We start from the raw sequence: 24,254 nt of genomic DNA on the forward strand, positions 1-24,254 counted from the left end.
TCATTCCAGTGGGCAAGAGCAGGACAGCCCAGTGATCATTGAGTTCTTCGTTGAGGCGAAGATCTCCTGCGATTGGGAAGCCCACATAGGGAGCCGCAAAGCTCTGCCCTGAGCTTCGGGGTAGAGGCTCTCATGCCCCCTCTGTCATTTCAGTCCCCACCTCATGATAGCCCATAGAGATACCTGCTGGTCCTTCAGGACTCTCTTGATGGTGTGGGAGAAAATGCTGAGTCAGCACGTGTCTTGTTCCCTCCTTAGGCAGTTCTGTCCGCTCCCCTGCTTTTCTCCTTGTCCTGCGTTGAGAACCTCCACACCCGCCAGACCTCTGGTAGCACTTTGTAGCTGCGCGGACTGAGTCCTTCTGCTATGTCCTGCAGGTACCAGCTTCAGTCCCAGGAGGAGACCAAGGAGAGGCGACACTCTCATACCATTGGTGGGCTGCCCGAATCCGACGACCAGTCAGAGCTGCCTTCCCCCCCTGCACTCTCCATGTCCTTGAGCGCAAAGGGCCAGCTTACCAACATAGGTCAGTGTTTCCGGTCACTCACTGCGGCACGGGATGAAGCAGGGCTCACCCCGCCGGGTGAGGCAAGGCAGCTGGACTTTAGGTTCCATCTCCTCTATGACTCCCACTATCTTGGGTCGCTTCGTGGTGCCTCAGTTTATCCGTCCAAACTCAGATTGAGGGCAAAGTGCTCCAAGATCCTCAACTGAAAAGTCGCCCCCGGGCACCAGCTGTAGGGTGCTTGGAGCAGCGGGGAGTCTGAATGATGGCGCGGGAAAGCCATCAGGCAAGGCCTGGAGATCAGACCAGTGCAGGGAGCAGGCAGTCCTTTCCAGAAAGGAGCCGCCGGCCACGCCTAGAGGAGCAATACTAGACGGCTGGGATGGCCGAGAGGAAGGAGGGAACCGTTGATTGCAGACTTTGGACTCTGCCTACAAACCCAGAAAAGTGCGGGTGTCCCAGCTGCTGTGGCTGGGCCGGGACCAGCCTAGCCCTGAAGGCAGCGCTGCTGAAGACACGTGCTGGCCTGAGGAGAAAGGCTGGCGAGGGAAGCAGGAAGAGATGGCGGATTCAGAGGCGGGGAGGGGAGGGAGCTTCAGGTGGAGGCCTGGCCCTGGGGAGCAGCAGGCCGTGATGGGCCCAGTGGGAACCCCTTTAGGACAGAGCCTGGGACAGGCCTGTGGTTTGCTGTGTCTTTCTAGATCCACCTCCTCGTTCAGCTGAGTGAAGCAACGCAGTAAGGGAACACGAGGACCTGTAACAGTCTGTGGGACGGCTTTGGGGCATTTGAGGAAAGACGGAATCAGGATCGTTTTGCCTAGAGAAGGGAGGGATTCATAAGGAAAGGTCATCTGGTCGCTGAAGGGCCGTTAGGTGGAGGACGGGGCCAGCTTGTTCTCCATCTGCACTGAGGACCCAACAAGGGGAAATGCATTGATGCTGCAGGATGAAGGGGCTGGGCTAAACCGTGATCACCTTACGTATTCAGAAGGGCAAGGGAGGTGTAAAATTGTCTTCTGCACAGGTCCTTATGGAGGGACTAGACATCCGCCTGTCTCTGGAGGCAAAAGAATAGGCAAGGGGAGCTCCATGTGGCTGTGAACCCTGGAAGGCTGTAACCCCAGCAGGGGGAGGGGCGGAGGGGAGCAGGTGCGGCAGGTCAACCGGGATTCAGCGGAGCCCCACTTCAAAGCAGATTCTGACACTCTCACCCGCTCCATCCGTCTGACCTTCCAGCCAGGGGAATGCTGGGCAGAGAAGGCTGTGTTTCTTGCTGCGTCAGAACCGACCAGTGGCCTAGAATGTGACACCCTTGTGGGAGAGTCTCAGTCCCTCCCGTAGTGCCGAGCCCGTCCGAGCCCATAGCCCGGCCCCCTTCTCTAGCTGCCTCTTTGTCATCATTCAGATCTGAGTCTTGGTCTGAATTCTTAGTCCTCACAGGCTGCCAGTTGTATTCTACGGAACCACAACATCCCATTTCATTGGCACATTCAAGTGATGTGAAGGTTTCGGAAAAGCTGCCAGGCCCCCAGCCTGACCTTCAAAAGCGACAGTTCCCAGGCAGGCAGGGCTGAGGGAAGGTCTTTTAAAATAGGAAACGCTGTTCCCCCTTTATTCCCCACAGCAGGGTCCTTCTCCATTAGGGCTCGATCTCCCCGGGAGCGACCCCACTCCTAACCACCAGCTGCCTGCACACTCCCCCGCCCACCTACCCCTTCCTCTCCTGCCTCCCCCCCACCATTTGCCTCCCGTGCTCCTGGTGCTCCATTCCCCAAGGGACCCAGAGAGCTGATGACCCTGCCTCTTCTCCTGCCCTCCCCCTCCCTCTCCTGTCCCCCTCCCCTCTGTCCTTCTAGTGAGTCCCACTGCGGCCACCACGCCAAGAATCACCCGCTCCAACAGCATCCCCACCCACGAGGCGGCCTTCGAGCTGTACAGCGGCTCCCAAATGGGGAGCACCCTGTCCCTGGCCGAGAGACCCAAGGGGATGATTCGGTCAGGATCCTTCCGAGACCCCACGGACGATGGTGAGACTTCATGCCAGCGCGGTTCACGCTCATTCCAGCTCTGCTGGGTCCCCTCACCCACCACCGCCGCCGCTACCACCACACACACGTATATGATTCACAGAACATCAAGTCGGGGCCATTTCAGTTCTTTCTTCCCATCCCTTTGAAGGGTCTGGGGCCCAGAAACCTTTGGGTGGCACCGTCTGGCGCTGGGGCTTTGGGATGGAGCACCCGCCATCGGGGCCGGGGGAGGGAAATGGAGCGTGGAAGGCTTACATGGTACCCCTCGGAGTACTCCCAAAACTGTAGCTCCTCCCCTCCTCGTGGCAGCAGCAGCCTCTCCTCCCCACAGTCTCTCAGCAAATGTGGAAATGTCCAGGGATGTAAGGGCGGCTCTTAAATCCTGGGAAAGAATTAGGCATCTCATTCCTCTTTCAAGAATGTTCCAAAGGTTAGCTTCAGGGAGGGCCCTCTGGTTGTCTGTGGTGACGTGGGTGTTAACGGCTAGAGCCTGGAAGACCACCGGAGAACAGACCTCCCGCTGTTTTCAGGCCGCTCAGCCTGGAGGCATCCTTGCAGGGGCGCTGTGGTTCTCTCAGTGGGGCTAGTGAAGCATCAGAACAAGGATTTTACACTTCAGTCCGTTGGCCACCTGCATGGTCCCCAGAGCTGAGAAGAGGAGGCACAGGCCGAGTCGCAGGATTTGTTCTGAGCAGCTCTGATGGGAAACTGCCCTCTTGCGCAGCTTAAGTACTTTCCTGCCTGTCCACGAACACCTCCTTCCCCTCTCCCTGAACCCTTGTGCCTCGCGAAGCAGGAGCAGGCTGAGCCAGGGCCCGCCATCCCCAGGCTGCCCGAGAACGTAGACTGAAGGAGGAGGCTAGCTCTGCTCAGGACCTTGCCTCCTCAGCAGACACCTGCCTGCTCGGGGCTGTCGTGCTACCAGTTGGGTCCCCTATGGCGTTCTTCCTGTTTGCTCCAGATGCCCTCCAGAATCAGAATCCAACTCCTGCCTTCGGGCTCTGCCCAGGAACCCCTTGTCCCTGGAACCCTCTGTTAACTCTGTGTTCTGCTTCTCTTTCAGTTCATGGCTCAGTGCTGTCCCTGGCCTCCAGTGCCTCCTCCACTTACTCCTCAGTAAGAGCGTTACTTCTCTTCCTCCCTCATCCCCTCCTGCCTGCCGTTGCACTGCTTCCCAGAACCTGGGTTGGTTGGGGAACTGGGTGGGGGAGGGGGACTGCTACCTGTTCATGATACCTTGTGGATCTGGGGTGGGGGCGGGGGATGGCGCCTAGAGCTTGGAGCACTCGGTTGAGTGCATCAGCTCCTCAGTAGTCTTTCTGGCCTCACCACCGATTTCCTGAGCAAACTCTGGTGCCCTTTGGTTCCCCTCCTGTGAAAAATCGATAATCCCCTTGTAATAGAGCCCATTCTGTGCCAGGGTAAGTAGGAAGCATTCATGGCAAGGTAGGCTAGGTAGGTTTAGGTTTATGGGACTTCAGCATCCTAATAGTGTACCGCACTTACCAAGTGTTCCCTGCGGGGGACTGGGCACACTGCGTTTGGCCGTTAGGTATAACTCGGTTCTCAGATTTGTTTTGCCCCCGGTTTTTTACTCCTTCAAGTTAGCGGCAGTAAGGATTAGTCTTCAGATCAACTGAAGTTCCATTTCCTAGCCTTCTTGGCAATGACAAAGTTGGCTAGAGACGAGCTCCAGAGAAATCTTTTATTGGAACCCCAGGGTAGGGTCTCAGCCCATCCTGTGAGGGGCCAGGGCGGCCAAGACACTGAGTTTCAGCCTCTCCGTACCTCTGAGTCACGCTTCTTCCACGTTCTCCGCCCTGCCACTGGGGCCTGGCTTCCTCACCTCCGTAGTAACTACCTCCTTCTCTCTTTCTCTCCTGTGCTCCTTCTTCAGGCTGAGGAGAGGATGCAATCTGAGGTAGGGTGCGAAGCCTTTGTCTCTGCTTGTTAACACCACTACGCCCCATTCTGCTTCCAGATCTCCTACTTCTGCTGCTGCCATAAGTTTGTATTTCTCTCCCCTTCACAGCAAATCCGGAAGCTTCGTAGGGAACTGGAATCATCCCAGGAAAAAGTGGCCACCCTGACGTCTCAACTTTCTGCCAATGTGAGTGCCATAAAGTAGGGGAAGACCCAGGCAGTTACTTTGGCCGTAGGTCAGATAAGTTCAGCCAAAGGAGGAGAATTCTCTCGTAAGGTGTCCCCTGGGCTTAGATTCCAAGGGAGCGGGTCCTGTTCACAGCTTTACGACAGAGGATTGGGGAACTGGCCTTCTCTGAGTCTCGATTTTTATAGAGAACTGTTTTTGCCCCCACCCTAATGAATAGGTATGGATGAGTTCACGCCCCGTGGTCTTTGAACTCCCTAGAGAAAGCGAGGAGGATTATCAGTGGTTCTGCATGGACGTGGGAACAACCTTGCCATTGGCCATGGACACAAGTAGTCATGTATTAGAGAGCCCTTAGAACTCTTTGCTGCTGCCCTGGGGTATGTTCCTGTCTTTGTTCAGGCCACAGAATTGGGCGGGCACAGAACTGGCTATGAGCATTCTGCCTGGCGAGTGTGACACGACTTAGAAACACACTCTCGTTCCAGTCCAGCTGCCTCCCTCACAGCTGCCTTTTCGTAGCCGTCTCCTTGGGCAGGTGGCAGAAATCACCTGAGCTTTAGGTTGGGAGCCAGAATTCTTTGTTTCCGCCCTCGACCTGCCCTCAGTCCATCGCAGTAGAATGAGTTTCTTTCTTTCTTGGTTTTTCGACCCTGTGGGTTGGGGGGGAAATGAGACCGCCTCCTCTCACTAGGCTGTGGTAGTTTCTCCCCTGTGACCAAGTTGCAAACGGAGAACATAAGAGCCATTTTCCCCCAAAGCTGTAAACAACAGCTGAGCCGGATTTACAGGAGCCTTCCAAGTGTTCACACAAAAGTGACCATGTCTGCAGTTTCCGCAGGACTTTCTGGGTTTTCTCTCATCCCTTCCTCTCTGGGGAACCCAGCTGTCAGGCCCGGGGTCTTCCCTTGGGATCAGGTAGGAGACTCTTCACCAAGATTTTGCATGTTTCCATCCTATTTCAACAGCAGTTCCCTCACCACGCCGGTTATTCTCTATTCCTCTTTTCCCAAACCCTCCACTCATAAGTTGTGCACTCACCAGTTTGTTGAAAGCCCGTATCACCCACCCGTCTTCCACTCTTGGGGACCCATAAAAATTATAATATAAGCAAGCACCATCTCTCCCCTCCCTTGTGCCCCACCCACCACAGCTGGTGGCCTGGGTCACGTCCTGCACACCCCAGGAAATTCACATCTGGGAGATGCGGCGGGGAGAGGCACCAGGTGGGCAGAGAACATTAGTGTGTCTGATTCATTTACACTGAATCTGTCAGCCATCATGCTGTCAAGGCTGGGTGAGAGCCAAGAAAATGAATTTAGAGGGTGATTTTTCTTTGAACAGGAAGTTCCCTTTGGCTAAGAGAGAACAAACCAAACAGCCAGACAAGATGGGTTCTGAATTTTAGAGGCAGAGTCCTGCTGAGGGTCAGAGCCCTGCCCTCAAGCAGGAGTTGTGATGCCAGAACTCTCTGGGATCCCCTGATTCCTGACAGAGCTTTGGTCGCGTTCTGTGGAACTTCCCAGCTGCCCACGTGGAGGACACATCCCAGACAGGGAGGGGCCGCAAGCCGTTTCACCTCTCCAGAGAGCCAGCCTCTCTCTGGCACCACTGCTCAGCCCTGAGGTCTTACAGGCACCCTGGTGAGGCTGAGGGTTAGGGAAGGTTTAGAGGAGGGAGAGGATGTGTAGAAGACAGGAAGAACGCCCATCCAGAGCAAAGGGAGCCCCCAGTGAGAAGGGGAGCTAGCCATTGTTGGGGTCCCTCACGAAGAGACGTCCAGGGACTCCAAGCAGGCTGTTTACACACCTATACAGGGATGTAGAGAAGTGAACAAGAGACACCCCAAGGCCAAGAAAACAGGAGTTCCCTGTACAGTAGGTGAAAGTCAATGGCTCGGGGTCATGACATGGGTCTGCCAAGGAGAGCCCAGGCCTTGACAGGTTCGTGGTGCATGCATGTGGACAAGGAGGTTCACAGTGGTCCAGACGGATTGCCACCAGCCAATGTCAAATACATGTAGCCTCCAGGCATGTTTCAAGGGCAGAGGCTGAAAACTAGAGTTGGCCCAACCGAAAGAGAGAATCAGTGGCCCACAGGAAGCAGTGACAAGTGTCATAGACCTACGTCCTCGAGCTCTGTCTGAAAGATCTGCCCAAAATATGCCTGTCACTTCTTGCTAGAGTCACTGACTTGCTTAGATACCCTCCAGTGATGGCTGTTTCTCCATCCCCTCGTGCTCCCCTTTCTGGCCCCATGCTTCATTCCCTTCACCTTCCCTATACATCTTGCTGCCAGGTGAACAGCTTAGAGTGCTAGCCCGGCTCCAAGTTGCCTCAGCTCCACCCTCCCCTGCCGGCCTCCTCCTCATGAATCACACGTGACATCTAGTGGCCAAACTTTGGAACACCCCTGAAGTTTTCCTGAACTATTTCTCTCCAGCCCTGCAAAGACAGCGGGGAGAAACCAGGAACTAGGAGAAGCGGGAGGGAGTTAAGAACAGAGGGTGCTTGAAAGCAGTGGTGGAGGGCGCCTGGGTGGCTCAGTCGTTAAGCGTCTGCCTTCAGCTCAGGTCATGATCCCGGGGTCCTGGGATCGAGCCCCACATCAGGCTCTCTGCTAGGCGGGAGGCCTGCTTCTCCCTCTCCTACTCCCCCTGTTTGGGTTCCCTCTCTCGCTGTCTCTCTCTGTCAAATAAACACAATCTTTAAAAAAAAAAAAAAAGCAATGGTGGAGAGAAGCACCAAATGGTTTCTACTGGGAGGTGACTTGGCCCCATGGGGGCCAGCCCGTCAGAAAATGGAGGCGTTAAGTCCAGATAATAAGAATGACCCAGAGGTTATGGCCCTCCTGAAGAGCAGAGGGACAGTCCCACCTCTGGTAATGATAGGTACCCGATCCCAAGTGTCCAAGAGCCTCCAAAAGCCTGCCTTGCCTTAATGCTGTCAAGAAGCTGGTCCCCGCCAGAAAATCTCTTCAGGCCAGAAAGATGTTTGATTCTACCTTCTCTGCTCAGGGAAATCGATATTCAAAAATCACCAAGAGGGTTGTTGGCATTGGTCAGTGCTATGACACAGAATATCACCTCAAACTACTTCCCATCACAGTCTTGTCTTTTCCCAAGCCTCAGGCAACTTAGGCGCCGCCTTCCGTGTTTATTTCAGGCTAATCTAGTGGCAGCTTTCGAGCAGAGCCTGGTGAATATGACATCCCGCCTCCGGCACCTGGCAGAGACAGCAGAGGAGAAGGTATGAGAGCTGCGAGTTCTCCTCACGCACAGACCAGGGCTGACCTCCTCCCCTCTCTCCTGAGCACCGGTTTCTCCCTCCGTCCCATCACCCTGAATCCTCCCCTCGGAGAATTCCCTGCCTTCTCTATCAAGTCTGGAAGAATTCCAGTGCCCAGCCCACTGCCTGGCGCAGAGTAGGTGCTCCCAATCCCAACTAATGACACTATTGTCATGTCTCTCTTAGGACACCGAGCTGCTGGATTTACGAGAAACTATAGACTTCCTGAAGAAAAAGAACTCGGAAGCACAGGCCGTCATTCAGGGAGCCCTTAATGCCTCAGAAACCACCCCCAAAGGTAAGACATCTGACCATAGATTGAAGGAGAACAGGAATGGGGTTACTGGAGATCTTTATCTGTGCCTACAATGTGCCAAGTCCCATACCAGATTTTCAGAATGTGAGGGCACTTTGATGCCCTTCAGTATGATGCTCTGGAGTGGTCAGGGCCAGGGGCATGACCCTGCCATCTCTGGGGATGAGGGAGAGTAGAGCAGACCTGTCATCCCCATGGGTCCTCCCCTGAACCTCGAGGGCAGAGCTCAAGAGTTGTCAAAGACCATCAATAAAACAGCACTTTATTCTTAAAAAAAAAAAACTAAAGGTATTCTTACCATTTGATCCAGCAGTCTCACTCCTTGGTATTTACCCAGAGGAGTTAAAATTTTATGTCTTCAGAAAAACCTGGATGTTTATAGCAGCTTCATTCATCATCGCCAAAACTTAGAAGCAACCAAGACGTCCTTCAGTAGGTGAATGGATGAACAAACTGTGCTATGGCCAGTCAATGAAATATTACTCAGCATTAAAAGAAATGAGCTATCAAGCTATGAAAAGATATCGAGCAGGCTCATGTGTACATTACTAAGTGGAAAAAGCCAATGAGAAAAGGCTACATGTTGTATGATTCTAACTATATGACATTCTGGAAAAGATAAGGCTATGGAGACTCTAAAAGGCTCAAGGCTGAGTGGGGGAGGGAGGGTGAATAGGCAGAGCACAGAGGATTTTTAGGGCAACAAAAGTATTCTGTATGATACCATAATGGTAAATACCTGTTATTACACATTTGTTCAAAGCCATCGGATGTCTATAACACCAAGAGCAAACCCTAATGTCAGCTATGGGCTCTGGCTGATAATGATGCATCGGCGCAGATTCATCACTTGTAACACATGCACCCCTCTGGTGGGGGATGCTGATAGTGGGGGAGACTATGCATGTTGGGGGGCCAGGGGCATATGGGAACCCTCTGTACCTTCCTTTGAATTTTTGCTGTGAACCTAAAACTACTCTACAAAATAAAGTCTAAAAAATCAACACTTTACATTTTTACACACGCACACACACACACAGACATATAATCTTATTTGATCCTCATATCAGTTCTCCAAGGGGGTGCAATCTATTATTCAAATGAGGCAAATATCACAGTGGTTACGTGGGGCTCAAATGACAAGTTAGCCTTAGCATTTAACAGCCAAACAGTCAAGATTTGCTAGAGAAGGTCAAGATGAGTAGTGGTCTGATGCCCCCAAACCCTGCAATCTCTGACTCGAGGCAGGCTCTCTGGGTAGTTGGATGGTCCTCTAACTTGTCTGTAGTCTGTTTTCCTTTTTATTCCACTAGCAGTGATCCCCAACCTCTGTCACTGTTCTCCAGCCTTTTCTTCCACCACTGACTTGCCTCACTCTGAACATAGACTCTGCCTCCTCCTTAATCAAGAAAATAAACATTTTCAAGTAAGAACTCCATTGAGTTCCCTGCTCCATCAATTTATATTCATCCGATCCTTACTTATTTTTCTCGCGTTTTGTTGGAAGGGGCTGTCCTTTCTGGCCAAGAGGGATCCCTTGTCTAATGCTTTGGGATGCTCCCTCTGGCACTGATACCCATTGCGTGCATGTGCATGCGCTCATGCACACACACACACACACACACACACACATCTACATCTTTGACCTCTTATTCTCCATTCACTCCTTCCTTTCTGCTTATAATGCTGCTAAAGGCTCTTTTTTCTTTAAAGAAGATGAAAGATGTATCCGCTATATCCTTTCTAATTACAGTCTTATCTCTTTCCTTCCTTCACAAACTTACCTTCCGCTTCCCTTACCCGCCTAACCCCACCATAATTTGCTTCCATTACTATCACCCTTACCAAAACTGCTTTCACTGAAATCGCCAGGGACCCCCATTTTTACAAAACGTAACTAATAATTGTTAGTACTTAGTTTAGTTGACTTATGTAAAGTAGACATAATACCTAACCAGAAGTTTGTGGTATCAAATCAGAAGACCTATGTGAGCATTCACCATGGTGCCAGGCATTTGGTAGGGGCTCAAAAAAAACCTCTCCTAAACACACACACACAGAGGCAATATCCCAAGATTTCCAAGATTTGGCCCTGTTATGGTCTCCTTTCTTCATTAAATTCTCCCCATAGCTTCTGAGTCATCATTCCCATCTTGGCCTTGTCCTACCACCTCTGACTCCTTCACAGAACCCATTCCTTCCTTCCACTTCGTCTTCAGGGACTGGGCTCCCAGAGCTCCAGCCACAGCTTTTTGTTTGGTTTGTTTTTGGAGAGTGAGAGAGAGAGACGAGCAAGCGCAAGTGAGGGGAGGGGCAGCAGGAGAGGGAGAGAGGGAATCTTAAGCAGGTTCCGCATTCAGCCCGGAGCCCAATGCGGGGCTCGATCCCACAACCTTGAGATCATGACCTGAGCCAAAATCAAAGAGTCAGACACTTAACTGACTGAGCCACCCAGGCACCCCTGGGTCAAGGTCTTTTTTAGGATAGAAGGCAAAGGGTAGCATGCCTTTCCATTTATTTATTCTTTAATTTCTTTCAGTGGTATTTTGCTGTTTTCAGTATATAAGTCTTGCATTTCCTTTGTTAAATTTGTTTTTGATACTGTAAATAGAACTGTTTTTCTTAATTTCCTTTTTTGATTATTCATTACTGGTATATGAAAATACAATAGATTTTTTTTATATATTGATCTTGTATCCTGCAAACTTTCTGAGAGTATTTATTAGCTCAATAAGTTTTACAGCCTCCTCTTAATATGTATCTGTCTTCCTAACCTGTATCCCCATCCTGAATTTTGTACCTCTATTTCCAAATACTTTTGGACATCCCCACTTAGATCACCTGATAGATATCCCTAACTCAACATGTCCAGCATTAAAAGGAAGTCCCTCCACCTCCCTTACAAATACACAAACCAACACTTTCCCTTCTGCAGTTTGGCCCATTTCAGGTATTATCATCTGCCTGGTCACCCAAACCACTAATATAAGAGCCATCTTTTATGTCTCACTGGTTTGCCATATAAAGCCATTGAGTTATATATATAATTCATGCAGATGGATAGATAGATAGATAGATAGATAGATAGATAGATAGATAGATAGATACTCAATTCTCTCTCTGTTCTGACTTGTCATTACCCTGGCTCTGGTTTTCATCACTCTTCTTCTGGATTATTACAATAATTTCCTAACTAGTCTTGCATTGCTACAGTCCTTCCTTCATGCACCCCCCCCCCCCAGAGTAATCCAATCATGTCAGTTGAGATCAGAAATCATTCCAATTTGAGTATGGACTAGATATTAATTTAAAAGAATTACTGCTTGGGCACCTGAGTGGCTCAGTCGTTAAGCGTCTGCCTTCGGCTCAGGTCATGATCCCAGGGTCCTGGGATCGAGTCCCACATAGGGCTCCCTGCTCTGCGGGAAGCCTGCTTCTCCCTCTCCCACTCCCCCTGCTTGTGTTCCTGCTCTCGCTATGTCTCTCTCTGTCAAATAAATAAATAAATAAATAAAATCTTTTAAAAAATAAATAAATAAATATTAAAAAAAAGGAATTACTGCTTAATTCTTAATTTCTTAGGTGTGATAATGATGTTGTGGGATAATGTCCTTATTCTTAGAAGATGAGTCCTGAAGGATTTAGTGGCAAAGTGTCATGATGTCTGCCACTTCTTTTCAAATCATTCAAGAAAATATCTGTACGTATGTGTGCTTGTATGTGTGTGTGCGCTTGTTTGTATGTGGAGGAAGAAAGAGAACATGCACAAGTGTAAATATAACAAAATATTAACAACTGTTAAATTAGGTGGAGGGGGCATATGGATGTCCATTGTACTATGCTTTTAAGTATTTCTGTGTGTTTGAAACATTTCAGAAAAACAAGTTAAAGGGAAAGAGAATATGCTCCAAACCCATTAGTGTGGGGTACTATCCTCTTCCTGCTCCCAAGACAAACATTTCTTTCTAGCTTCATCTTCCACCCCTTCTCCTCTTGCACTCTGTATCCCACCTATGGCACTAGTAAAAAATGTATTTGTTGAGCACTTGGCATGTGCTAGGCACTTTTCAAGGATTGTACTTGTATTGATTCATTTATTCCCGATAACAGCCCTATGAAGTATATTTTATGGTTGAGCATAAGATCAGAGAAAATAAGTCACTTGGTCAAACACAGCTCATAAGTGATGAATCTGGAATATTAAGCTATTTTGGGCTTTCCAAGTGCACCTTCCTCTTCAGATGTGTATTTGTTAAGTGAATAAATCATTTCTCTCTTTTGCGATGAGCTTGCATGTTTTCCTCCGTTCAGGTTGACTCAGGCTCAACTTGGTCAGGAGGATTTCTAGGAGCGTTCAACAAGCTAATGCTTAAAGCAATGATACCTACCCTTGTTTTATTTGTGAAAAGGTAATAAATGTATGTGGCACAAAATTAAAAATACACAAAAGAGTTCCTAACTTTCTGAAGGTTATTTGATTCTAAAAATCCTTTCCTTCTAAAATATATATATGTATATTTATATATAAAAATATATAGCATATTTTTTAAATTTTAATTGACTCACAACTACTTGGAACCTCTGAGTAACCAGTGATAGGAGCACACACTTATTTTGCTGCCCTTCATTTTAGCTTTAGTTAACTAATTTTTAATTAAATTTATTTTTATCATAAAAGCAATACATGTTCTGGGGAGAAATGTGAATTAGGGGTTAGCAAGCCATGGCCCATTGGCCAAATCTGGCTCACGACCTGTTTTGTTTTGTTTGTTTGTTTTTTAAGATTTATGTATTTATTTGAGAGAGAGAGAGAGGTGGGGAGGGGCAGAGGGAGAGAGAGAATCTCAAGCAGACTCTCACACTCTCTTTCTTTCTTTAAAAAAAAAAAAAATCTTGCTCCAGAATCTCTGCTGCTCTTGCTCATTACCTATATGGCACAAAGGCAAATTTCCTTAAAAGGCATTCAGGGCTCTGCTGATCTGGCCTGAGGCTAACCTCCAACCTCACCCTCACCTCTTGCTGTGCTCCTTGTACTGCTTCCATTCCAGTCTGCCTGAGGTTCCCCAAAGCAAAGCCTGCACAGGGCCTTTGCGTGTACTTTTTCTTTAGCCCAAACAGTTTTCCAGTGTTTCCATCTGAAGAACTTCTGTTCTTTCAAGACTGAAATATCTCCTCCCTGGTTAACTTTTTTTCTTCCCTGTGGTGGAAAAGTGGATCATCTTCTGTGCCATTCCAAACCTCAGAGTGCTGAAAAGATTTTCTACCTGTCAGATAAGACAACTAAAGCTCATTCAGGTTAAATGCAGGACACATGGCTGGTTATACTTGGCCTTGGAGCGCCAAGCAGCCAAGTATTGCTGGGGAAAATCATGAAAAATGATAGGTTGAGGGGTGCCTTGCTGGCTCAGTTGGTGGAGTGTGCGGCTCTTGATCTCGGGATGGTGAGTTCGAGCCCCATTCTGGGGGTAGAGTTTACTTAAAAAAAAAAAAAAATGGTAGGTTGATGTCTCCATAAAGTTATCGAGGGCCAGTGCTCATTAAACCCTTCTCAGACCTATTCAGGCTGAGTTCATTAGTTTGTGTACTGCTGTTTATCCTACTAGACTGGAAGCTTCTTGAGAACAGGGATCATTTCTTACTTATTTTTTACCGTTAGCTTTTGTTATGTTAAAACATGATTGGCCCTCAATAACTGTTGAAAGAATGATCCAAAAAATGAATACTGTGGACGGAGAAGTTGCTGGTGCCCTTCTCCTCCACCTTCTGCAGCTACACTTACCCTAAGTCCCATGTCTTCTTTAAATCTACCCTGTGTGTGTTCTTCCCACTTGTACTTGGCCCCTAGAACTCCGGATCAAGAGACAGAACTCCTCGGACAGCATCTCGAGCCTCAACAGCATCACCAGCCATTCCAGCATTGGCAGCAGCAAGGATGCTGATGCAAAAAAGAAGAAAAAAAAGAGCTGGGTAGGTCCAAGTTTAGGGAGAAGGAACTATGTAGAGCCGTGGTGGGTCACCTCCACCTCAGCATAGGGATTGGTTCCTTCCAGAATTAACCAAGATATGGTGCCTTGGGGCAAATACGAAGCCCCAGGCATCAGCTCAGAGCAAAGTCTGCTAAACTCTCCTCTTATCCCCATTCCGCCCCACTTGTACCAAGGCCGTCTCTCCAACCCTGTGCACACCCACTTCCCTGGGGCTCTCCATGCCTTTGATTAGGTCAGATATATTTGGCAACAGAAGGAAATATCCAGAAAGGAACATCCTATCAAACTCCTTGCCCACGCCACCTCCATTCCCTTCTATACTATGGAGAGAAGATTTTTCTGAACAAAGCCATTCATTCTAGATGCTCCTGCAGGTTGTTTCTTCAATTTTTTTGGAGAGGTATTTGTGGAACTTCCATATTACTTCAAAAGGAACCATTATATTACCATTGACTAGTCCAGAGATAGTTAACCCCCAAGCCCCCCAGCCCCCAACCTCCCCCCAGCTGGCTCCTAATAGTCCTAAACTGACTTTGGATGACCTTTCTGAAATTCCATAGGCAGATCTAAAACACTTTTAGCTCCTCAGTTGCCTGTGGTAAGGAGAGGATCCCCAAAAGGAGACTTCTTGCTCCTCTGTCCCCTGTGCAGTAGGACTGGCCCCCAAACCTTTGTATAGCACAGATGGGTCGCAGCTGTGTGAAATGAGTGATTAAGTGTTGCTTCTTTTTTTTTCCCTTCAAAATGCTGACTTCAAATCCCTATTTTTTTCCAGGTCTATGAGGTAAGAGACCCAGTTCCTCTCTCCTTGTTTTTTCTTTCCTTTTGCCATACCTTCCCCATTTCCAGAGCAACTCCCTCCCCCTAAACAAAGAGCGGCCACTCATAAAACTAACCGTAACAACCACCCCAGAGTTCCTAACTCACTCCACTGCATGGTCCATCCACGGCTGCCCCCACATGAGGACAGAGGAGTGGTCTGGTTGGGGGCCAAATGGAAAAGTTCAACAAAATCCTGATCTATTCCCTCCTGTCTTCCCCTTGTTACAAAATCAGCCTGTTATAAAAGCAGTCAATTGGAGTTCCTCCTATCCAGAAAATGAGATTTCTGATTTTTTTTGTTGTTGTTGTTCCTTCAAACCCTAGAAGCCCAAAATGGAAGAGAATCACTGGTTGAACATAATTTCGACCACAATTCCCAAAGACCAGTTCAGTTTGGGTCTCGTCTGAAGATTTAGCTCTATAGGGAGACGAACCAGAGATAGGAGAGGATATGATCCATCCAGTCCAGGGCACCCTCAAACCACCTGAAAACCTGAGACCCTCTGAGCATCCATGGAGTTTCCAAAGACATTTCAGGGATTAGAGTATAGTCTCAGACAAGCAGAAAGTGAACCCAGAGTTTCCATTACAAACCAGACATCTGAGGTCCACTAACCTAGCCCAACATTGCGCCAGGTGTTACAAAGGATGTGAAAAGTGGAGTCTGTAATCTGAACCATCCAGGAGCCTGCAGAATTGCTGGGGAGACAAAAAGCAATATTGTACATAGGAGATTGATAACAATCCAACGGTGCCAAAATGCCTAATTTAGCCAATGAGGGCTAGAGGAGCTCGTAGATGAAACTTCCTACAGGAGGCTGGGGAAACACCACAAAGGAGGTAAAAGCTAAACTGAGATGGTACTGTGATAAGAGAGTGTGTGGAGAGGCTTTCTGCAGGGACAAAATCAGCGTAGCTGGAGCACTAAGTAGGGCGGGGCGCAGATAGGAAGGGCCTGAAATGCCAGGAAAATTTTTTTAAACTTGATTCTTTAGGTTAGCATTTCCCAGCGTGTGTTGTGCACAAGTCCATGGCGATGCTCCTTGAAACGGGGATGCCATAAGCCCTGCATTTCTGCAGTGCACACCCACATAGGAACATTCTGAGATGTCCCTCAGTAAAGAGTCTGTTTCCTTTTGCTTGACCCACTGTTTCCTGAATTCAGGGAATCCTTCACCACATAACACTAATGAACATCTGCCAACAGTTGTGCTTTGGGAACCCTGAATGACAGAGAACACTACCGTCTCTCACTCAGGGTCTTCGTGCTCTTACAGGACGTGTGCTTTGGGCAGATTGTGGTCATGGGATCTCTTTGTATGCGCACACACACTTAACGTGCACGCACACACACACACACTCTCTCTCTCTCTTTCTCTGTCTCTCTCATATACACACAGCTTCCCATGAGGCAATAGTGTAGAGAAGACCATTGAGTTGAAAATAAGGAAGCCTGAGTTCCAGTCCCAGGCCTTCCTTCAATTCTGCAATCTCAAGCAAGTCAACTTTTTACCCTCGGTTCCTCATCTCTGCAGAGAACTGAGCTTTATGGGATGCTTGAGGCTTGACTACTCCATGATAATCTATCCCCTGCACGCACACTCTAACTAACTGCACACATTCTCTCTCTCCCTCCTATCCCCATCACAGCCAGATTGGTCCTCCTTTATGTCCTACTTGGTGGACACCCCAACACACACCACCATCAGCTCTCCTCATTTACCTAACAGCCTTCCTGTGTTCCACAAGAGACACTCTGAAAGAGTACCCTCAAGTTTTCCTTTCTTTTCTCTCACTGTCCCAAAGATCTGGTTTACTTTTGTCCCCTACAGCCTTTGACCCCTCCTTTACTCTCTGTCTCTTGCTGCCATTCCATATCTGTGTCCCTGTGTGTGTGTGCATGCTATATGGATGCATGCGAATGGGTGGGCCAGGACCCTGGTTTGCATCTCTAGCTCACAGCCCTAACACCCAAGCTCATCAACACCTAAGGTCAAACAAGCTATGGTCACATTATAGTCTCCCGAGTATTCTGAGGAAATGCTGGGAAATATTCCTCATTCTAGGACATTTGAGTGGGAATAGGAGAAAGCATATGTATCTGATTGTTTTCACCATTCTGGGATGTGCTAAGCACAAGAGACACTAAAAGAAACTTGATACCACTCCCTTCCGTTGATTTCCACAGAATCATATGGCCAGTTTCTGGTTAATAGGTAAATAGATAAATGGATTCTGATCTGATGAGCCACGGTCAGGGTGGACGCTGAGACCCAAAGTGAGCAAGGCTCTAGACTGAGCAGGAATTGGTCTGCTGGAGAAGGTGGAGTTCGATCATTGAGAGATTGGCCACCATGTGACCTCTGGGGACTTCTCTCTGTCCTGCTCAGGGGCATAGTTTCCCCATGGGAGAGAGCAGACCCAAGAAGTTCCTGTAGCCTACAGCCACGGCACGCCAGAACAGTTGACTTTCTCTCAGCCCTAATTTCTAGGCAACTCTTCTGTCCGTATTTCATGAAGCAAGTGAAGCCTTAAGAGGGAGGCTTACTGACAGCAAGCAAATACCCTGCCTGTATACCTCTCCGTCTCAGAAGTCCCAAACCAGTCCGCCCCCAGTCTCCAGAGTGGAGCCCTGACGTCTCTCTACCTGGATCTGCTTTTTTCTAGCTTCGAAGTTCCTTCAACAAAGCCTTCAGCATAAAAAAGGGACCCAAGTCCGCTTCTTCATACTCTGACATTGAGGAGATCGCCACACCGGACTCCTCCGCCCCTTCGTCCCCCAAACTACAGCGCGGCTCCGCAGAGGCCGCTTCGCCCTCCGTCAAGTCCTCCAGCCCCTCCTCTGTGGGCACAGATGGCGCTGAGTAAGTGCTGTCTGCCTGCCGACCAACGGTGTATGGCCGGCAGCGGCAGTTAAGCCCGTTGTTCGCCCCTGGCCACCGCACTACAGGGCTCTCCTGGGGCGTATGAGACCTTCCCACCACCACGGCTGATTACCTCCGTGTCCCCTAGCGACTCTACAGCTGCCCCACATGGCCTGGCTTCACTCTCACTTTCTTCCAGGGGCCCTGCTCACCCGGCCCCACACACCAGGCTGTTCCATGGCAATGAGGAGGAGGAACCGGAGAAGAAAGAGGTATCGGAACTGCGCTCTGAGCTGTGGGAGAAAGAGATGAAGCTCACAGACATACGCTTGGAAGCCCTCAACTCTGCCCACCAACTGGACCAACTTCGGGAGACGATGCACAACATGCAGGTGGGTATCTGGGCAGAGAGCTGAGCAGAGGGAAGACCGAGCCTTGAGATCCATCCAACTCTGCGGCCCTGCCCCATCTGTTCTCGCCGCAGTTGGAGGTGGACCTGCTGAAAGCCGAGAACGACCGGCTGAAGGTCGCCCCAGGCCCCTCATCGGGCTCCACTCCAGGGCAGGTCCCCGGATCTTCTGCGTTAGCCTCCCCTCGCCGCTCCCTGGGCCTTGCCCTCACCCATTCCTCCAGCCCAAGTCTCACTGACACAGGTACCTGTTTGGGAGAAGAACCTATAAGGGTGGCAGGAAGAAGAGGGTTTGGGTCACTGCTACACCATTCCGCTTGCTCTGGGGGCACCCCTCTCAGGTCATGGAGGTTAACAGCGCCTAAACCAAGCGCACCCCAGTGTCATGAGACACGAAGTGTTGTTCTGGTCCTTCAACCCTAATTGCTTTTCAGTTTTGGAGTTTCGGTTTCCTCTTGGTAGTCAGTAGTCATTTGGAAGGGATGATGACTAGAAGGTTTAGGAAAGCCTGTGGGTGCCCCTAAAGCTAATAGTTGTTTTCACTGCTGACAGACCTGTCACCCATGGATGGCATCAGCACCTGTGGTCCAAAGGAGGAAGTGACCCTTCGGGTGGTGGTGCGAATGCCCCCCCAGCACATCATCAAAGGGGTAAGGAATTTCAGGGAGGCCTGGCGACACTATTATTTTTATCCAAAAACATCTGGGCTCTGAATAACCCCAAAACCAGAGTACCCCACTGCTAAGGCCTTTTAGGATCACCCCCCTTTCTTGGAGGGACCGCACTGAGGCTCACACACTTCTTTCTCCTTGGCCATATAGGACTTGAAACAGCAGGAATTCTTCCTAGGATGTAGCAAGGTCAGTGGAAAAGTGGACTGGAAGATGCTGGATGAAGCTGTTTTCCAAGTGTTCAAGGTAAAGGGATACATGTACTCTCAAAGGTTGTTTATCCTCTCATGGCATATGGAGCCATCCAGGCATTGGGATCTTGGGGACCTTTGATGCTTCATGGAGAAATGCTAACTAGGAAAAACATAGGTTCTTCCCTTTCTCCATTGACTTCTGTTCCCTCTGAAATTTGTGGCTTGTACGTCTGGGTTTGCATCATCTTGGTGTTCCTCTCTTTTTTTTTTCCTCCTTTTCTCCTCTGTTAGGACTACATTTCTAAGATGGACCCAGCCTCCACCCTGGGACTGAGCACCGAGTCCATTCATGGCTATAGCATCAGCCACGTAAAGCGGCTGTTGGATGCGGAGCCCCCAGAGATGCCTCCCTGCCGCCGAGGTGTCAACAACATATCAGTCTCCCTCAAAGGTCAGTCTTTGTCTTTTGGGGTGCAGCGATATGGGGTGAGGGAGGGAGAGGAACATCAATCTGTCACTCATTCATTCAACAAGGATTTACTGAGAAGCTATAATGTGCAGCTCACTGTACTTAAGTAACTAAGGGGAAGGGAGGAAAGGGAACAGAAGGTAAAAAGATGAATAAGATCCAGTCCTAACTTTTGTTCCGAGGGCCATTCTCATTCCCAGGGAAACTTCTAGAAAGCCTGGGTTTCTCACTCCACCCACACACCTATAACTCCAAGCATGTCCCTAAAAATAAGATCTGTGTTTTCAAAACTAGGGCTTAGGGGATTCCTATGGAACCCGGGACAGGTGGCCCTGAGTTATTTCAGTGGGCTTCTAGGTGAAGAAAGGTATGCCCTTCAGGGGTCCTTGCCATCCTCGGGGCCCTGGTCATGGCTCATGCTCTCTGGGGCTGGGGGTTCAGGTCTGAAGGAGAAGTGCGTCGACAGCCTGGTGTTCGAGACACTGGTCCCCAAGCCGATGATGCAGCACTACATAAGCCTCCTGCTCAAGCACCGGCGCCTCGTCCTCTCGGGCCCCAGCGGCACGGGCAAGACCTACCTGACCAACCGGCTGGCTGAGTACTTGGTGGAGCGCTCCGGCCGCGAGGTCACCGAGGGCATCGTCAGCACCTTCAACATGCACCAGCAGTCTTGCAAGGTGGCTGCCTCCTGGCACCCCCACCAGCCTTTGCTCGGGCCTCAGCCCCCAAGGCCTTCCCCGGGCCCCTTCCTGCCCCTTCTGTGCCCTTTCCTCCCTTCCCCTTAGCATTCCCCTTTGCTAGTCCCTCCTCTGCCCCCAGTTTCTTTCCAGACTTTTCCCTTCCCTTCTTTCTCCACACTTCCCCTTGCCTCTGGTATACGCCTTTCCTTCTTGCTGATCATTGACTGAACGACATCCTCATTTCCACCTCACTTTCTGCCGACCCTGAAAATCCTGTCCCTTTCTTCCCTCTACCTTTCTTTTCAGTATTACTCTGACCTTGGGCTTTCTGGGGAGAAGAACTCAGAATTACATGTGACACATTCTGATGTCCCCTGCCAAATCTGGATGTCTCTCAAGCACGCCCTGACACTCTGGGGTTGCCCCAACAGGGGGAGGCTTATCTGTTGGAGTGGTTCATGGTACCAACCTAGTGAAAATCCCGTTAGGAAATAGGATATGATCCCCACCCTTCAGGGATTTAGGAGCCGCTACTTAAGATGGTTGCCTTAGAGCCTTTGGGACCACTGTTTATCAGTCCACAGTAGTTCTGGAGTCAAATGTTCAGATGCATCAAACAGGAACCAAAGGCTCCAGGGGAATCCAGAACTAGCATACCTTCTCCAAAACCCCTCCTCCCAAGGCTGATCCAAGTGCTCACTACTCCTGAGTGCTGAGCCACTTCCTTCTTTTATTTCAGGATCTGCAACTCTATCTCTCCAACCTGGCCAACCAGATAGACCGGGAAACAGGAATTGGGGATGTCCCACTGGTGATCCTGCTGGATGACCTGAGTGAAGCAGGCTCCATCAGTGAGCTGGTCAATGGGGCTCTCACCTGCAAGTACCACAAATGGTAAGCTGGAGTCAGGACCAAACTCACCGCAGTGGGAAGAAGGAGAGCCTTGGTCCAGTCCAACCTGTGAGCTTTCCATTGGGTGTACATAGCAGAAAGCAGGTGTTAAGTCTAAGTGAACCTTTTTCCTCCTTCTTCCCACAGTCCTTATATCATAGGTACCACCAATCAGCCTGTAAAAATGACACCTAATCATGGCTTGCACTTGAGCTTCAGGTAAGAACTGTGGCCCTGGATAAACCTTCCCACCCTACCTAAGGTTCTATAAACTAGTTAAATCCCAGGATCTGGCCAGAGGGGTAATAGATAGCAGAAAGGAGAACTAGGCAGGGCCTCTGGGCTGGGAAGAAAGAGTAGGGATATTTGCCATGTCATTTACAGGGTGGAAGAGAACCCTCGAGATGAGGAAAGAACTATAAAACTAAGAGAGCTGCAGCTAAGATGCTGTAATTTGGGTTCTCTGCCCACACACCCCCCTCATCCAGGTCACTGAGGTCAGATGGTTCTCTGAAGAGGGTCACTGGTTTGAGAATCAGCTCTGCCTGTTCAGTCACCTCGGCCATTACTTGAGAAGAAACCCAGTGGACGTTAGTGGGGAGGCAGGTGGGAGGAGGGACGGACTGGCAGGGGATGGATGCCGACTATGTCCACATGGCCACCCTGACCCCTGTCCCCATTCCTGGCTGCAGGATGCTGACCTTCTCCAACAACGTGGAGCCAGCCAATGGCTTCCTGGTTCGTTACCTGAGGAGGAAGCTGGTAGAGTCGGACAGTGACATCAATGCCAACAAGGAAGAGCTGCTTCGGGTGCTCGACTGGGTGCCCAAGCTGTGGTACCATCTCCACACCTTCCTTGAGAAGCACAGCACCTCAGACTTCCTCATCGGTACTGGGGTTCAGCTTCCCCCTTGGGGTCAGAAGGTGGCTCCCCTTTCCTACTTTGCCACCCAGAGCGATGTTCCCATTTCTTTCTGGAGTCTTCAGCATGTAAAGGGGTAGCAAGCCTCGTGGCCGCTTAATTACTCACCAAGCATTCCCCTTTGCAGTTAGCGCCATGATTTGGGTGAATCACTTCAGTCATCAGAAAGCTAGCCCCACTCCCTCACTTTTCCCACAACTAATGGGGAAAAGAAAGTGTTTAGAAGGGAATTGGAAAACTTCCCCTCACTCCCTCACCTCACTTCCACCTTGTGAAGAAGTATTGCTGATGAGGCTGCCAGCCAGGCAGCCACTCCCATTGGTCTTGACAACAATCTCAGGACAGCCCGACTCTAAATGTCCTTTACTTCTTTGGTTATCAGACCCCTCTGCCTGGTATTAAGGAGTAAAAGAGACAGGTGACTGGGGAGAGCTGGGTGCTCAGCCATCTTACTGGCCTCATCCTTTTCCATAGGCCCTTGCTTCTTTCTGTCCTGTCCCATTGGCATTGAGGACTTCCGGACCTGGTTCATTGACCTGTGGAATAATTCCATCATTCCCTACCTACAGGAAGGAGCGAAGGATGGGATCAAGGTGAGCCCTACCCTCTGACTCTACTCAGTCCTCAAAGTCAGGCTGTCCCACCTAACAAAGCAAAAACATCCTTCAGTGTTAGACATGAGGCTACGAAGACTTGTCAAGTTCTTTTGCTAAGAGGTAGAGTAGGCCCAGTGTCCAGCCACCATTCAGCAAATGGCTACAGGACCACAGTCTCTGGGGCCTGTCTCCAGTCCTGAGCCTTCTGGCTCTGTGCCAAACTCAGACCTTTCTAAGATCAGAGCTAATAGAAAAATCATCAAGCTCAGAATTAAGTAAAACCCTGTTACAGCCTTAGCTTATTACTAAGTACTAATAAAAATGGTCAAGTTACATAACCTTTTTTAACATCCCTATATATATAAGAAAGGAGATAATAAAGTCTGCTCTGCCTAAATCACTGGGTTGTTTTGAAGATGTGAAATACGTGAAAAGATTTTTAGAAACTAGAGTAAGAACTTTATGCAAAAGGAAGGTATCATTTTAGTAAAGCCTCCCCAGTTTATTTCCACCTGTGAATTAGGGCATAATGATCACTAGCGTCCATTCCAGCACTAGTGAACTACAGTATGGTGTCTGGATCCTACTGGCCATGTATTTTCCATAAAAGTAATTTGTTATTGCAGTAGATATCCCCTGATGATGTGGTAAGTGTCTGTAGAGATGCTGTCTATCAGGCAGTGCCAGAAATCATTATCTCATTTATTTTTGCATTATTATTTTTATTTATTTATTTATTTGAGAGAGAGAGAGAGAGAGAGCACAAGTAGGGGGAGGGGCAGAGGGGCAAGCAGCCTCCCTGCTGAGCAGGGAGCCTGACCCAGGGCCCGATCCTATCCCAGTACTGTGGGATCATGACCTGAGCTGAAGTCAGACGCCTAACCAACTGAGCCACCCATGTGCCCCAAATTTTGCATTATTATTTATAGTTTTCCAATTTCAAAGTGTTTTTACACAGATAACATCTGTTTTCAACAAAGTCAAAATTCTTTTAAAAGATAGGGTTACTGGGGTGCCTTTTTGGCTCAGTCGGTAGAGCGTTCAACTCTTGATCTTGGGGTCATGAGTTCAAGCCCCACGTTGGGCGTGGAGCCTACTTAAAAGGAAAAAGAAAAAAAGGTTTTTAAAAAAGGATATTGCGGGGCGCCTGCGTGGCTCAGTCGTTAAGCGTCTGCCTTCGGCTCAGGTCATGATCCCAGGGTCCTGGGATCAAGCCCCGCATCGGGCTCCCTGCTCCGCGGGAAGCCTGCTTCTCCCTCTCCCACTCCCCCTGCTTGTGTTCCCTCCTTCGCTGTGTCTCTATCAAATAAATAAAATCTTTAAAAAAAAAAGATATTAAAAAAATGAAAATTTTTAAAAATTTAAAAAAGGATATGATTACTAAGGAAGAACTTCCTACTAAAATTATGGGGTCATAAGATGGGTACATACTAAGTGTTTTTTATTGGTTTTTTTTGTTTTGTTTTTTGGGGTTTTTCGTTTTTGTCTTTAGAGAGTGGGG

At 49.2% G+C, this 24,254-nt stretch overlaps 1 protein-coding gene across 6 annotated transcripts in view; it reads left to right on the forward strand.

Annotated features, from left to right (window-relative positions):
* Positions 1-24,254, forward strand: part of NAV1 (neuron navigator 1) — a 247,772-nt gene that overhangs the window by 214,167 nt on the left and 9,351 nt on the right. For 3 of the 6 annotated variants that reach the window (XM_078078260.1, XM_078078265.1, XM_078078266.1), the window contains 19 exons: positions 378-526; positions 2,362-2,532; positions 3,599-3,651; positions 4,433-4,456; positions 4,568-4,645; positions 7,810-7,893; positions 8,119-8,230; positions 14,094-14,215; positions 17,725-17,921; positions 18,121-18,313; positions 18,406-18,574; positions 18,883-18,980; positions 19,152-19,247; positions 19,487-19,646; positions 20,106-20,341; positions 21,084-21,238; positions 21,383-21,454; positions 21,928-22,124; positions 22,632-22,750. In XM_078078260.1, coding sequence (XP_077934386.1) covers positions 378-526; positions 2,362-2,532; positions 3,599-3,651; positions 4,433-4,456; positions 4,568-4,645; positions 7,810-7,893; positions 8,119-8,230; positions 14,094-14,215; positions 17,725-17,921; positions 18,121-18,313; positions 18,406-18,574; positions 18,883-18,980; positions 19,152-19,247; positions 19,487-19,646; positions 20,106-20,341; positions 21,084-21,238; positions 21,383-21,454; positions 21,928-22,124; positions 22,632-22,750 — 2,485 coding nt within the window. The remainder of the gene's footprint in view (positions 1-377; positions 527-2,361; positions 2,533-3,598; positions 3,652-4,432; positions 4,457-4,567; positions 4,646-7,809; positions 7,894-8,118; positions 8,231-14,093; positions 14,216-17,724; positions 17,922-18,120; positions 18,314-18,405; positions 18,575-18,882; positions 18,981-19,151; positions 19,248-19,486; positions 19,647-20,105; positions 20,342-21,083; positions 21,239-21,382; positions 21,455-21,927; positions 22,125-22,631; positions 22,751-24,254) is intronic. The other 3 variants (XM_078078261.1, XM_078078263.1, XM_078078264.1) reach the window with 3 other exon arrangements.

The sequence above is a fragment of the Halichoerus grypus genome, chromosome 7, assembly GCF_964656455.1.
Source record: "Halichoerus grypus chromosome 7, mHalGry1.hap1.1, whole genome shotgun sequence".
In the NCBI taxonomy this organism is placed as follows: domain Eukaryota; kingdom Metazoa; phylum Chordata; class Mammalia; order Carnivora; family Phocidae; genus Halichoerus; species Halichoerus grypus.